Source organism: Nipponia nippon, unplaced genomic scaffold (assembly GCF_047370975.1).
Source record: "Nipponia nippon isolate SJK-2023a ecotype South Korea unplaced genomic scaffold, ASM4737097v1 scaffold_1, whole genome shotgun sequence".
NCBI classification, from domain to species: domain Eukaryota; kingdom Metazoa; phylum Chordata; class Aves; order Pelecaniformes; family Threskiornithidae; genus Nipponia; species Nipponia nippon.
This window is the reverse complement of record NW_028262290.1, coordinates 78,468,948-78,485,325: the sequence shown is the minus strand read 5'-3', so window position 1 is coordinate 78,485,325 and position 16,378 is coordinate 78,468,948. Positions and strand designations below refer to the sequence as shown.

At 39.0% G+C, this 16,378-nt stretch overlaps 1 protein-coding gene across 6 annotated transcripts in view; it reads left to right on the top strand.

Moving 5' to 3' along the window:
• The window catches only part of SEMA5A (semaphorin 5A), a 354,504-nt gene that overhangs the window by 325,646 nt on the left and 12,480 nt on the right, over positions 1 to 16,378 (top strand). For all 6 annotated transcript variants that reach the window (XM_087760523.1, XM_087760512.1, XM_087760495.1 and 3 more), the window contains 2 exons: positions 851 to 1,069; positions 11,366 to 11,536. In XM_087760523.1, the coding sequence (XP_087616649.1) occupies positions 851 to 1,069; positions 11,366 to 11,536 (390 nt within the window). The remainder of the gene's footprint in view (positions 1 to 850; positions 1,070 to 11,365; positions 11,537 to 16,378) is intronic.

Below are 16,378 nucleotides of genomic sequence, written 5' to 3'. Positions count from 1 at the left end.
TAAATAGTGGACTCCAGTCTCCATCACTGTTTAATCTAATGCCTTTTCTCAGTACTAAACTCACTTAGAAAAGATGTTTGCCACTTGCCAGATGGTTATTTCAGCTAGGAAGTTTTCTACTGTGTGTCCAAAAGGCTGATTTCCATAGTTTATATGTGGTTTAGAACACTTCAACTCAATGGAAAATAAACTGTTTTTTAAAGTGGCAAAACATTTCTCTTCACAAAAGGGCAGTCTCATTAGATTTTGTGGAATTATTGCTGTACACTGTCTAAAGTCTGACTGGCTAGGATAAGTACAGTGCATTGCTTTCTAGGACACCCGTGAGCCTCTGGGCACAGCAAGCACTAATGAAGGCAAGCTGGGTAGATCAGGTGAGCAGAGCCCTGCAGTAGGACCAGGGGAGCGGGCTTGATGAGTGGTCACAGGCAGCTCAGTCCTGTCTTCTGTGCCACCTTCTTCCTCTAAAACAGAGGGATTAATACCTGGGTAATGTATTTGGAGATTTTCTGATGACAATTCCTGTGCAAGAGAGAGAATTTTTATCATCCTCAGGTGGAGTAAATTGACTTTAGTTCAGTCATTACTGAATCCAAGGCAGCTGTAAAGCTTTAACTAAAGAGTTGGATCCAAGTCTTCACTGTAGTTCTGTGCAAGAGATTATTAAATTTCTATTATGGAAGAGACTCTTGAGATGAAACTAGGGTTTGGGTTGTGAGACTAAAGGACAGGACCCTCCCGGTCATATGACTATTGGAAGCCTAGAAGTAAATTTGAAGAGTAAAAGGTTGTTCTGGGGTAAGATACTGTTTTAATTCAGTATTGTTTTTTTCAATCCTTATTTTATTAGGATTGTCAGGGGATTTCTTGCGTTCTGGACGATACTCTGCTCATACCATCAATGGTGCCTGGTCACCCTGGTCTCCGTGGTCTCAGTGCAGTCGTGACTGCAGTAGAGGTATACGGAATCGCAAACGGGTCTGCAGCAATCCTGAGCCCAAGTACGGGGGACTTCCTTGCCTTGGCCCATCTCTTGAGTACCAGGAGTGCAACATTTTGCCTTGTCCAGGTAAGAGTCAACTGAAATGAGAGAAGTATGTGAAAATAAAATAACTCATCTTCAAGGCTATATCTTGCAATAGTCGGTTTGGGGTTTTTTTTAGTTGGTGGGTTTGGGGTTTGTTTTGGTTTTTGAATAAACTACAGCTCAAATTTACCTTTATAATATAATTGGATTTGGGTAAGATTCTCAAGTGATGTCAATCAGTTTATCATCAACAGTATTAACAGCTATGTCTTTTTTCACTTGCGAGACTTTGACTGTAAAAATATAATTTTAATAAGTAAACTTCTAAGAGAAAAAAGACATAAGAAATCTGGCAAGACATGAGAAATCTGACCTAGTCTTTATTTAAACTCAAAATATCATTTTCATCACAGTGGTTGCTGGCATTGCATCTGTGCTAGTTTTTGAGTGTAGAGCCTCCAGCAAATAAGGTTCAGGACTGATCACCAAACTAGATGGTAACTCAAGTAGGCCATAAAGATTGTTCTTGGAATCTTGAGCTTCCCTTTCATTGGAAGTTGTTTTATGATTCTATAAAAAGGATTACAAGTAGAATATGTTTTCAAGAAACTACTTTGGATTATAAATCATTGTTGTATCTTAGACATTTGGGGAAAAAAAAAAATCTTGGTTCCAGTCACCTCTCACCCTTCATAAAACAGACATCCAAATTCAAAGGCTTTTGAGCTTTGCAGAGGCTTTGTGGAAGAAGAAAGGGGAAGGATGTAGGGGAGCACATGAAGAAAAGAAAGTGCAATTGGAATAGGAGGAAAGAATTCAAGGTAAGAAACAATAGAGAGAAAGAAGGATAATGACTGAGAGACTCAGTTCTTTCCAGTATCAACAAGTAAATTTAGAAATAAGCTTTCATACATCTTTAATTGTATTAATTATGTATAACAGTGCTGCATATCTTGTTATTGAAGACTTGCAGCTTTTGTCATTTATTCAAGTGTGGACCTGAAGGATTACTGTGGCAATATACATATCACATATGTATATTACTATAGTAATACATGTGTGTGTGTATTTATCTATGTCTATATATATCTATATGGTCACAAGTTAAAACTGTGTTCCCTAAATCATGGATATGTTTTTTTTAATATGAGTATTTTGTCCAATCTTATCATTGCAGTGCTTTCCCTAAGCTTTGTAAGCCCTTTGACAGTCACTATCCATTCTCTGCATCAGAATCTAAGCAGTAGATCTGTGCAGAAGACAGGGCTTCGCTTTCAGGAGGACACAGTTTATCGAAAAAACATGCTTCCATCTTGAATTGAACCTAAGTAATATGTTTTGGCAGATATCCCACAAACTCAGCAGCTCTGTGAGTGTTCTGGCTGCTCAGTGAAAGTGAACTTCTCTGCAGTTTTATGGCTAATGGGAACAGTAGGATTGCTTGGCAACTTGAATGCCTCAGGCAGCCCCCTGAGGCATTCAAGCCTCCAGCTCTCCTGCTGGTGGGGCAGATCCAAAGGGAGTGTCTGTCGGGGATCCCTGCTTTGGTCTGGGTGAATGCCCATTGAGCCACTGAGGTTCTGAAAAAGGCACTTGGGCACAACAAGCCAGCACTTTCTGGAGAAGTTTTGCTGTGTCCAAGGAGGAGGAACGTAGCTTTAGATGCTCATTGTGTAGCTTCTCTATCTGGCAGTGTAAGCATCTGAGGAGATCAAGGGAAGAGATTACATGCTTCTTTTCGAGCTTAGAGGCATGATCAGTGAAGGGTGGCCATGTTTTCTACGCCAAGCGGTGTGAGAGAGAAGTGAAAGTGAATGAGCAGAGAACCAAGAGCCAGCAGAGAATTATAAAATTGTGGCCCAAATCTTCTTCACATTTGCCCAGCGCTAGTGCATGCTTTAATTCATTAGTTCCCAAACTGCAATCATAATGCCTTGCTTTTCTTGAATAATAAAATTATAAACAATTAGTTTCATGGGGCTGCACTGTTCATCTGTGAAAAATTTTGAAGGTTGACAGTAATGCATTAGGTCAAAGATTTAGGAGACCATTGTACTAATATGTGCAAGCTTCCCCAGGGATGCACACAGTAGGTGAAGCAAGCTAGAACGTAGCACCTCCTCATCGGTTCCTTCTTCCCTTGCAAAGGGAATCCCTCCATGAGACACTGCCTTCAGCTTTCTTTGAAGCAGGTGAGTGGTGTGGTAAGAGCTAACAGCTCTGCTCACAGGCTTTAAGATATCTGATTGTATTACTATACTGTAGTAACTGAAGTGCATTCATTAAATGGGCCCAGATTATCTATAAAACAGGGCCATATTTGTTGTTCATCCCTTGCTGTTGATTCTTAAATTAAATGCTGTCTTGAATTTGGTTGGATTTTTTCAAAGTTAAAATAAGTTAAAGGTTTTCAGAAGTGATATTTTTAATTAGTTCTGCAGCTAGTACACAGTTATATTTTTTTTGAAGGAAATTGTTCCAACCAGTAAAACACATAGTTATGCAGACATAAGTTTGATGTAGAGGCCTTTGTTGTTTATAAGTTAGCCATTACCCAAAACTAAAGTACATGAAGTTGCAAGGCAGAACTTGAAATTGTATATAAAAATTATTCCCTCTTCTGCTGTTTCTGAATTTGAAAATATTTTTAAAGATCAGTTGGTATAAAGTGTGCTGGTCCTTTCTGAAGCAAGAAGGGTAGTCCTAATGTATCTAATAACTTTCTTCAGAGACAAGTTTCATTTTTCTTTGTAGTGCAAAGCAAATTTGAATAAAGATGTAGATCTTGAATGAAGTATTTAGCTGTATGATAGCCTGCAAGGAATCACAAAGTTCCTCAGCTACAGAACTACTGTTTCCCAGTAATTAAGAAGAAATGTAAGGGGATAAGTCGGATCTCAGATAAATCTGAAGGGAAAACATTGCAAGCGGTAGATGTAACTGATTTTTTTTTTCTTTAAGACATGGGAGAGTAAAAAAGATTGCAGAATAAGGCTTATCCATAAATTAGACCTGATTATAAATTTGTAGAAAGGGAATAATTTTTTATTAGAGAAGCATACTGATGAAATTGAATTCTCTCAATTTTTAATGGAAGTCGCAGGAAGTTAAATTGGTGGGTAAACATTAACATCTATTAGGGTGACATTTGTGAGACCTTATCAAGAAAGGGGAGACAAACAATACATGGGTGAAGAGCCTTCACTCCAGTCCCACACGTACAAACCTGGCAGACCCCACAGTGGGGGCACAGAGGAGAGCAGCAAGGAAGAGAAACCATGGTTGGATCAGTTTTCAGCCTTCTTGTTAACCACTGTGCTAGGAACTGGATTTCATTTCCTGGATGCTCATATTTAGGAAAGCTATATAAAGTCATTCTTACTCTAGCTATCTAAGTCAGTTTCTAAAATGTTGCTGTTAGGCTTTGATCACACAGCCCTTGTAGATGTTTATGAGAAAGGTTGGTATACGTGCAAATGTCATCATGGTATTGACTGATTGACATCATCACACAGATGAGGCTGTAGACAGAGATGCAGGGACTGAGTAGGAGTAAACATGTCGGGCCCATCTTGCCACTGTGAGCAGCAAGGAGAAAAACAGGGACTGCACAGTTCACTCTTGCCCATGTAAGTAAGTGAGATGCAGACAGAAAGGCTCAGGAATGTGAGGAGATTTTGTTCCGACTTCGACCCGAAAGTGCTGGCCATAGTACTAGAAATAAAAATGCAACAAAGAAGAATTTGATGCTTTCTAAGATTTACCTGAGCTCCTCGGGGTAAGGACAGCTTCACATGCTCCCTGCTGGCACAGAACTATTTAGTTACAGTCCAGTCATTAGCCTTTCAGAAATATTCCAGTGAGTAGGAAAGGGCGAGATGGCAGCCATAGAGAAGCCTTCCTGCTAGTGCAGGCTCAGGTTCTGCTTTGCTCCCTGTTCTGCTTATTGCAGACAGGATCAAACCCTTATGATGTAAACTGCTGAGAAAGATGAGTGATGGAGAAATATACTGAGCAGTGCTTAACTCATGCTGAAAGTCAATAGGACTTTATGCTTCTGAATCAATTAATCTGGGCTCAGTGTCATCCTGGAAGTTACTAAGTGCTCTGAAGGGCTGACACAATGAAAAAGCCCACGGAGCAATCACTGAGTGTCCAAGGCGCTCTTGGCTGGTTAAGTGTCTTGCAGCATAGTTTTAAATATACTTATTAATAGCCAGTAATTTATGGCTAAATGTGCTGCAGGATCCCAGAACTTTAAAAAAATATTGAAGCCATATAGAACCTGCCTTCAGCAGCTACTATTAAATCTTTCTTCAGCCTGCAGGGGAGAGAGAAACAGTGAAATTTTTCCCACAGCTTGTAGCAAAGTAAATGGTCCACTGACGTGCAGGTTGATAGCAGTCACTGGGCAGATTACTTTTCGTTCATGGTATTTGAAGGCTGAATACATGAGTAAATTGAACAGTGCCAGAAAATTGCCAGAAATTGTACCCAGGCCCAGGAATACCATTTGTCTGTATTGTGCAAGTTTTAGAATGATCCCTCATACAATTTTGCCTTCAACTAACTAGCACACTCCCACATAATCTGCAGAAGTAGTTTGGGAGTCAGTGCAGGGTAAGGCCCATTCCCAGTACTCAGTTTCTATGTGGCCAAACTGCTCTGAGGGGTAGGGTAGGAGAATTTGCACTATTGTCTTGCACTAGCAAATTATGCTTTGGCTCTGTGCCTCAGCCCCTTTTTTTATGGCTCAGAGATGTGGTAAACAGAATTGAGCTGGCAAGCACTGAACGGCCTCAATAACTATGGAAAGGATCTGTGAATACTTAACTTACATTTCTGTTTTCTTTCAGTTACTAATATGAGGTCAATAGGAAAAGAAAGGAATCTATGATCATACATATTAGGGGTGTGTTATCCTTAGGGACTTGCAAGAGATTTCCATTATGAAGAGAAATAGATAATGAAGAGAAGCATTGTTTGAATGGTAAATTCTGAAAATTTACAAAAATTACAGGAATTTACTAATGAAAATATTTATTTGCCTGAAAATAATAATAGCTAAACATAAGGAATTCTGTCCTAGGTCGCAGTATTACGTGTCTCTTCAGTTATTACTGTAGGAAAAGACAACTTTTTCTTCATTTTTGTTTTGTTTTATTTCTTGTTGCTTTCTCTTTTATTCTTTTGCGCATAGAGACACTTGACCAATGTGCCTTGATTAGAAGTTTAAAGCATAGCTACATGAGTGCCATTGAGTAGAGTGAGCTACATGAATTTCTATTTCCTTTTCTTCTCAGAGCATAGTGGTGGATCAGAGGGAAAGGACAGTTGCTATCTCTTAGATTTGAAATTCTGATACTTTGTGACAATATTTTGGGGTTTTACCACTTTCAAATTTTTATTGTAGTCGTTTTAGTTTGTTTTAGTTAGAAATTTTTGGCTGAGAAGAACTGAATAAATTCATACATCCCTAAATGTGCTAATAACAATAAAGAGTTTCAGATATACAAAACTCCCTGAAAGACTGTTTATTTATGCATCCCCTAAAGCCAGTTGTTGCTTGTTGTTTTTTTCTTCATTATCGCCTTTTTTTTTTTCTTCCTAGATTTTTTTTTTCCTTGCAGTCATACTTGGCCACAAGGACACAGGAGTATGTTTAAAGGAACGGGCAAAATTTATCCTGCAGTAACTTCCTAAATTGGGGGAAAAAATTTCTCTGATTCAATAAAGCTTGTCTCTGAGGCTATTGAAGCCTGTCTCTCTTCTGCAGTCAGTGAGGAGAGGGCTGAACTGCCCTTTGGAAGCAACTGTTGCTTTTCTAACTGGAGAGTCTCATTTACAGATTTAAACCCAAGTTGATCCTTAGATTTTGTTGGTGTACTTTCCTTAGAAGCATTTGTTTGCCTTCTGTGTTTCTGCACTGCACTATGTTGACTGTTTTATCCCACGTTGCTTTTATGAATAAAAGGTAACTGTAGCATCACAGAAACAAGACTTTGCCTTTGCAAACTATGATGTAAAAATTGCTGTTTCCCACACTGAAACATATGCAGCAATATCCCACAGGACTAGGAAAAAGTAGTAGACTAAGTGGTGTGGAATGGAATGATCCCCAGGTGTCTGGAAGCGAGCAGTACTCTCCTAGGTCTGTAGGCTGCCAAACACCCAGTGTCCCCGAATTTAACTTTTACTCAGCCACTGGGAAGCACACCATCTGCATTTCGGTGGGTGGAAAGGACTACTGCCCCTCTACCTATACTCCTTCATGCATATAGAAAAGACTGACCTCTCTGCATTTTTTATTCTCTTTTGCTACGCTTTCAAAAGGATGAACATGAAAAGTTAAAAACCTAAAGACATACACCAAAAAAAATCAAAGAATATTTTTTTTTTGGTTTAAATTTGAAATGAGACCAGACAGTATGTGAAAGAGCCTGCGATCCTATCTGTGTTCTCATGAAAGCAGGTGAGGTCAGTGCGTCTCCCCACGCTTCCTTCAACTTCCTTGTAAAACCCAAAGTGCATAGCAGGGTATCCAGTTTACTTAATTGTCTCTTGGAAATTCTCCAGTAGTGTGGATGTTTTATCATGTCCCCAAGAGATCCCATCTCTCTACACTGTTTCTCCCTAGAACATCCTCTTCCCTTTTCTTTTTCATTATAGTGAAGAAATATTTATTAACCACAACAGCAGCCAGTAGGCAAAAAGTTGTTTGCTTTACTATAAAGGAAAGAGCAGTGTTTGAGAGCACCCTGCTAGCTGAAGGGTGCCTTCTTCCAAAAGGGACCAACCTCAGTAATTGTCAGAAAATGTAAAGACTCTTTGTATCTTTCATTGTGGAACTGCTTTAACGACTTTCTTTTGTCCAACAGCTCTACAAAACTGTTATGTAAAGAAACTGTAGTGACTGGAACTTCCCTTGCAGCTGTGTATTTTTCCTCCTATAAAAAGCAGAAATAACAGGACTCCATGACAAAAGGAAGAACAACAACAACAAAAAAACCCAGATGGTGCTGTGTTGCTAAGCAACTTTAAAGGAAGATGAAAGAAACCACAGAGCTCTATTTAGGTCTTGTAAAAACTCAAGCAGTAAATACCCACTCCTTTGATCTTATTTAACCATGATGATACTTTATCATCCTTTGTTGCAGAGAAGGAAAAGTTCTGGGGACAAATAAAAGAGGTAGTTATGACAGTCCTTGAAAGGCCTAGAGTTTTAGGATAGCAGCCTGTCAGTAAATAGTCACTAAGCAAAACAGTTACAATTATTCCGTCCAGCTCAACCATGATCAAATCTAATGTTGTCTATTATATTATGTCTGTCCTTTCCCATCTTCCCCAGACCCACTTCTCCCTTTACTTCCAAAGGCTTAGAGTATAGCCATGATCGCTGCAGTTGTGGAACATGGTGACATTCCTAGATGTCACATCGGTCTCTGTGTTCTTGGCCACCCGTAGATAGATGGCAGATGGCAGTTTCAAATGCATGCGCGTTTGTAATTCTCACTCTGGTCCATTGAAAAGTAAGTAGAAAATGTTGGGGGTCAGTGCCTCCATTACAGGGAACAAGCCACAGGTAATGTTTGCAGACTATTTATCTTCTATCTAGGCAATCTCAGGCTCTCATTCTGTTTTGTGGAGGTCTATACACTGCAGCAGAAACGCCTCTGATTATTCATTTGAGCTAGTCAAGGATCATTTTAAATAAAAAAGAAAAAAAAGAAAACAGGGAGTATCTGGACAGGTAAAGCCTTAATATCACATGAAATGAATAGCTTAGGTAACAGCTTCTGCTTTTATTTGACATAATTTAAAAAAAAATAAAAGAGGCAAGTTCTGAATAAAAGATACCATGTCTTGAAATTGTTATAAAATTGCACAGTATATTTCACCTGCACTGAAGACAAATAACCTGTGGCTTTCTTAGATACGAGCTTGCATAATACTACATTAACAGAGTTATCTCAGGCAAAAAGACATATTTGTTTTCCAGTGACTATATGAATAAGAGAACAAGTCAAGCACTCTACCGAGATGCAGTATTTAGTTATGATAGGTGGTATAAAACTCTTTCATACATCTGTATAGCCAGATGATTTGGCTGATAAATATAGTCTGGAAAAAATGTAGCAATCATTGAATTCCTTAATAATAGAAATAATTTATTTAAATTACATACTTGGAATATAGTACCAGATTCCACAAATCCTGTCAGTCCAATCAGGCTGTTCAGAGGCCAGATACATTACTTGCAAAAGTTTTTACAACTATTGTTCTTAGCAAGGAAGTGCGAACTCCATGCTGTCTTGATTTATAGGATAGTGTTGCAAACAATATATATTCAACAACTTCACCTGCAGGATTAGTAAATAGCCTTAGGTATGCACTAGCGAGTTACCTGATTAGCAGATGAGAACCTGAAGCTATATTTTATCTGCAATTACATTAAAAAATTTGTGTATAGGTTTTGATATCAAAATAACCACATTGTCCTAGCTCATTTTCTCACTGTTGCAGCCTTTGCATAGAAATCATTCCACTTGGCTCACGGGGTGCATTTGTGATATAAAATGCTACACAAACAAAATTAGTATTTTTTTGATGTTCTACGTCTCCATCTAAGAGAGAATTTAAGTGCAAATACTGCATGGATATTTTCATTGTAAGTTGATTTTTTTCAGATTTGGAACTTCGAGGGTTTTTTGGTGAGAGATAATTATAGAATAGCATTTCAGTAAAGCAGTGGAAACTGCTTTATTCCTTGAAAGGCTGTTTGATTAATTGAACAGAAAGGATCAAAAGGAGTCGTTGTGAAATGCTGGATGAATGTTTTGGAGACTTCAGTGGCAATCAATTGTTTCAACAAACCATGAAGTCGTACAAGGAATGCCTTAAATGAGTGCACTTAAAAATTGTGTACAGAAAATGTGTACTTACCTAGTATTTTTAAAAGTAAGCAATAACGAGTTTCTGTCTTGTGTGCTAAAATGCCCACTGCTGCTGTGAGTGATGGGAGAAAAAAAGGCAAAACTTCTGCTCAGTTCAGGGCCCTGTCATAAAACAAAACTTTACTGGCACATTGCCTTTATTATACTTAAGGTCTCATCTATTAGTGTCAGTTGAATTACACACACTCTTATTTCTTTTAATCAGTTGCAGACATGGTAAATCATTTCCTTACTTAAGTATTAAGAAAGCAAGTGATAACACTTTAAATAGAGGCTTGAAAAGAAATTAATTTTTTGTAGGATATGAAAATTTTGAAAGTTTAGGGGTTTTTTTGCTTTTTTTTTCCCCCCAAAAAAATTGAAAGAAAAAAAAATACTGAGATTCTTTGCAGAGGGAATGCTGTCCCTGGGAGAAGTACATCTGACTTTGTCATGTGGCTGCAGATAGGAGGCCTTTGGCAGATGGGCTGCAATATGGCCATAAATTCCAGAAATACATCCTGGAGCAGTGGCTTTAAGAACAGAGGCTGCAAAGGAGCCAGTCCAGTGCAGGCAAAGAGGTGAACTTTCATTAGAAGCCTGTCTAGTGGCCATGTGTTGGAAGCCATCTGACAAATGGGGCTCCCGTGAAATATAGCCTACGTTTCAGAGGAACCTTGTGAAAACTCAGACTGGAGAACAGTTTGATATATTTGAATCAGTAAATACCAATGCAGGGAAAAAAAAAAAAAATTATTCTTCAACAACCTGTGTTTGAAACTTTAAGTGGCAACTCCTTTTTGTCATTTGTCTGTTGTTTTTTTGAACTACTGCCATTGTTCTGCTGCTGGCATCTATGCTGGAGCTGCATTAAGCCTGTAACATTATATTGGCCCATCAAACCCTACAACTGTGTTAGATCAGTTGAAATGGGTTGTAGGATTGTAGGGTTAATGCAGTCTCACCTGGGTTGCGTAATAAAATCTGGATTCCTCGGTCTCTGTTGATATTATTGGGCTAAGTTTTATTTTATGAATAAAAATTTACTTTGAGCTTATAATACTTCTGTTAAACAAGCTTTGGTATTTTATTTCCCCACAAGTGAGACAAGAAAAGGAAAAGAAAAAGAAAAGAGTTTTGGCCTTAAAGCTTTTATGGTACCCACTGAATGTGTCTTATATGGATGAGTAACTTTGTTAACTTCCCAGTATACTAGGGGCTTTTAAAGTATGTAAATTCAGTTGTGTTGTGGTAAGATGAAATTTGTGGGCCTGTGTTCAGTGCCACCTAAAAATGTCCAGTAATTTCAGTAGGCCATGAAGTAGATCCACAGAATATGAGAAAGATGGGTTAGATTATGTCATGTCACCCATTAACTTGGAACAATTGCTTTGTGTCTTTTCAGTGGATGGAGGTTGGTCTTGTTGGTCATCTTGGTCAAAGTGCTCAGCAACTTGTGGAGGAGGGCATTACATGAGAACCCGTTCCTGCACAAACCCAGCACCAGCATATGGAGGAGATATCTGCCTTGGACTGCACACTGAAGAAGCACTCTGCAACACACAGCCATGTCCAGGTACAGCAAATCAGCTGATGCAGCTTTGTTGTTTGTGTGCCACAGAATAAGGCATTCACTGTTAGGCAACATAATGCTCCTTGATCTATTATTTAGAAGCAAATAATTTCTCTCCCTTATTAAGTGCACAATCAGCTCTTACGTGCTACAATCACAGTAAATCAAGTAATAGCAGGATATAGCCTACAGGGCACCACCTCCTCCCTCCCTCTTTAAAAATTAAAATTTAAGTTACCAGGTTCCGGGACTGGATAAACTACAATTGTGTAATATTTGAAGTGGATCATGGAAACGGCCTGGGAGACTTTCAATAAAAATATCACAAAGAAGTGCATTTGTTATAACACTAAACATTCACAGCAAGCAAATTGTTGAGGTTAATATTCAACAACATGTGTTATCCCAAGGTCCTTCAAGTAGATAATGTTTGCCCTGTTTTCGTATAAAACACAGAGAAAGCCTTAATGCTCTTTGTAAAATACCTTCTTCAACTTCAGATGTTAAGGAGCAGAAACTTCATCTTTTTAAATGACTGTGGAGTACTTAGTAAATGAAATGTCTCAGCACTCCTGTTAGTTGTATGATATTATGGATGATGACTTTTTCTGTAACTTTCACTCTGCCTTTTGACCGTATTAAAGGAAACTAATTTTTTTTGTGAAATTTAAGTGATAAGTAGAGAGTAAAACCACACAAAAGCAGATAAAATCAGTAGTGAAAAGCCAGAGGGAAAATTTGTTCTCATTTATTGCTGATTAATGGATTACAGACAACAGCAAAAGGAAATAGGCAGCTCTGATGCCAGATTGTATTACTTGCTTCACTGAGAGCTCCTTCACTGAGAGCTCTTAGACTTCATAGCAAAAATTTTCTGCTCATATGACAAGGCTGTGCGTGTGAAGGCACAAGCCCCATGAGTTTGTATTTATGGATCCTATTACCTGTGCTGAACTACAGTTTAATTTAATTTCTTTTCCTAGCCACTGCATGTCTTGGAGCAGAATAAAAGTACCTACTTTGTCAAAATTAAAGCAGATGCAACTCTTAGTATTGTGTTTAAGAAAAAACCCCAAACATAGAAATCAGTTGATGATTTGATTTTTCAAGACAAATAGTGTATATTTGTATGTAGAAGTTACATAGCTGCCTTGGGATCCTTAAGGCATCTTTAAAAGGTCAGAATTGGCATGTTCATTTTGCTAGTATTGTAGCTATTTCTCTTGTTGTGCATTTATTTTCTACTACCATTTTTCTAGAAGTGACAGTTTGCAAACATTTGTAAATAATCTCTTAATCTTATTTTGACCTGCTTGCTACCCAAATTTTGGAGTAGATGCGGGGTGGAGGAGGAGGAGGTTGGTTTCATTTTGGTTCAAGAAAGTGAAAACTTTTATAAAGCAATAAAATTTCAGAGGGTGAAGTGTATTTCTCACATTCTCTGCTGTTTTACTAATATTTCAATCTCACTGAAAATTTTCATAGGTTTTTGAAACAGCACATCATCAACTAGCTGTGAGAATGCCCCTTGCCTCATGTTTACAATGTAGATTTCGAAACTTTTTTTTACTCCTCTTATTTCACATTGGTATGGGACAAAAATAACGGCAATGCTACACATGTCAAGCCTGGACAGACTCCTGCATCCCTGCAGAGCCATTTTCTTGTGGTGAGGATCATGTGGCCAGTGGTTCCTCCTTGTGCAGATCTGGAAGTACCATTGGTGACGTTCACTGCTTGAGTGACGTGTTTAATATAGGAAGGGAATAGTAGTGACACCTGGAATCTAAGAACAACCAACCAACATGGAAATGCATATGCAAAAATGGAAATTATTTGTAACATTTCTTAAGTTGTGAAAAGAGTAAAGATTTCTTGGCATTTGAAATAGTAATATTTTTTTGGGCCAAAAAAACCAGAAGAAAACTAAAATTTCTGGAATCCTGATACTAAGGATTTTTTGAGAATATGGAGGGTTAATGGCAAATCCAACTGAAAGTATGCAAGTATGCACGTATGCACTTAAAATAACAGACTTGTTTCTGCAAAATACATCAGTTTTTCCCATCTTTCATTTTAAAAGCTATATCACTGTGTTTGTGTTTTGTCTTTTAATTTATCCAAATGCAATCACATTAATATGAATGGAAGCACTGCACTATTCATAGAGTCATTAAGGTCGGAAAAGACCTCTGAGATCATCGAGTCCATATTGATCGGTAATGGTTTATAGGCTGCTTATCAGTAAGTGTAATTGGTTGCAACAGTGTCTCTAATGTACGGAATAAACCAGTATTTTATACCTAAAGTATTTACTGCTCCTGTCAGAGGTGAAAATACATTCTATCCTTGAATTGCTAACTCACACATGCAAAAAATGGATAAAGCAGTTGAGCATTTAGAAATGATGGTATAGTTCTGTGTGAAAGAAATGTATAATTTTACAGACTGGTGGCCTGATCTTTCTGAGGTGCCTTCTTCACCAAGGGATCTTTCAGGAACTGCTTGGACTTAACCTGGCTTCAAAGGCCAGCCAAGACTCTGTAGGAAGAAAACATGACATCTGAGTAAGCCTTGCTGTGTTAGAGGTGAAAAGCAGTTCCAGATTAAACACCTCTCCAGTCCATCCTCTCTTTTCCATCCTTGTGACTTTTGCAAAGAACTGAGGAGCAAGTTGAGAGGAGCCTCCCTGAGGTGCAAGAGAGCCTCAGATACTTTGAAGATAAATCAAAGGGATTGGATGAGGCAGGATAACTAAGTCTGTAGAAGTCCATGCAAAAGCTATGGGTTCAGCATCTCTGTGATGACAGAGAGAGTGGATCCACAAAGGGCAGGTCTACCAGTTTGAAATGATACATCTGTCAGTCTTGGGTGCCTTCTGTGTGACTCTCTGAGCTCCCAACAGTGGTACTCCTCAAAACACAGATTTGGTACCAGGATCCACCATTGCAGGGATGGCCATCCTTCTCACACTTGCACTGATGTCTGCTCTCTCCTCTTCTATGATTCTGTGTGCCAGACAGAGCAGATCAGCATGGCATCAGACTCCCTGACTACCTCTGCTGCACCACGAAGCCTGGGCTGCACCATGGGACTCCAGGATGGGAGGGAGATGCCCTGGTTTGCATATTTGGGAAGGTCCCAATGCACGTAGTGTCTTTTATAGGACCCTCTGCTCAAAGCGCCTTGACAGAAGACCCATGCCTAAAGGACAGGCTGGAACAGTAGCCTTGCCCAATCACCAGTATGTAACCTAGCATGATCTACACATACTCTGAGGTCCCTATTTCATCACGGGACATAGCCCCTTCAGCAAGGAACCTGGTGGGCCAAAAGCACATTGGGCAAGACGAGGCTGCAGAGTGCATCAGCCAACAAGTTTCATTTAGGATGTGCACAAGCATTTTGGCAGCAGCTGCATATATCCCAATTATACCAGGACTGGGCAAGAGTATTGGCTCTGGCTTAAGTATGCTTTCTGCCACCAATGAGAACTGGGCCAAAATTTGTAATGAGCAGCATTCCTTTAAACTTGAATGAGCAGGGCTTTATTGTTACTAAATATTTAAGGTAAGGATCCATATACTTAGTTTACTTAGGTCCAGCTGCTGATACTGATGGTGACAACAGCAGCTCCTGGCTGTGCCCGACTGTATAAGCAGGAAGAAGCCTGCTCCATTTGCTTGACTCCCACCTCAGCTCTCCAACCCCCCTGAAGTAGGATCCAACTGCATTATATCACCTGCCTCCATGCTCCTACTATCCACTCTGCAAATGAGGCCCTCCCAGGACCTCTCCTAGGAAACAGAAAAGCCAAAGGACAGAGCTGAGTATTCTTGCTCCTCACAATAACAAGATTCCACTGTTTGACATCAGCTGCTTGTGTCAAGATACTTGCCCAGTTGCTCAAAACTGCCCCATCCAGACAGTTGCTAATTGTTCATAAATATCAATATCTAGGTTCTTACCTGAGCTGCTGAGTAAATCTATTTTATGAACAACTTCACAAGTGATGATGTATCTGAACAACAGACTGCTAGGACTGATTGCTCCTGTCTCTAACCAGCACTCTCCTACTGTCTTGAAATCGTCCCAGGGCCACTGCTTGAGATTTTCTGTGCTGAAGTTATGTTCTCCTCCTTCACCCATTTCTTTTTACCATGCTATTGGTTAGGAAGTGAATGTTGAACACTGTCATGGAAAGCATCTATTGCTTGACATTTTTCAAAACTGCAATCTCAAATATTCCCACCGGAATCTGTTAAATTTTAGATGACTCAGAGTTTTAACCTTTTCCTCTATGTCCAAGGGAAAATAATGAGTAAATGCAAACCTTGTATGTAAACCATATCTCAATGAGAAAGCCAACAGAAGAAAGAAAAAAGTTTAACTGAGCTCTGTCTTCTACTATACATGCCAAACTCAGAAGACTCCTATGAAGGCAAGACTTGTGCTTGAATTGTAAGAAAGCTGAGCTCAGTAAACTCAGCACCTCATGGGAATGAGATCAATCCACTGCATTTAAGGGAAGTATTCTGAGATCACACAGGCATGAAATAAAAATGTCTTAATCAAACTACACAGGCAGAGGAAGAAATACAGAGAAACAATAGAAGCTGATAATGAACCGAATGTGGAAGAGAAGGTGAGAATACTTGATGAAATCTCTTCTATCTACAGCAAAGAAATGGACCTGAAATAACAAAAGCCAAAAAAAAAAAAAAAGTACCTGCAAGATACTACTGTTTTTGTCCTTAAATAAACATCCTGTTTCAGACCTGGAATACATACTCCTATAGCTCTCATTGCTACTGATCAGGTACATAAAAAAAAGACAGTGTCATT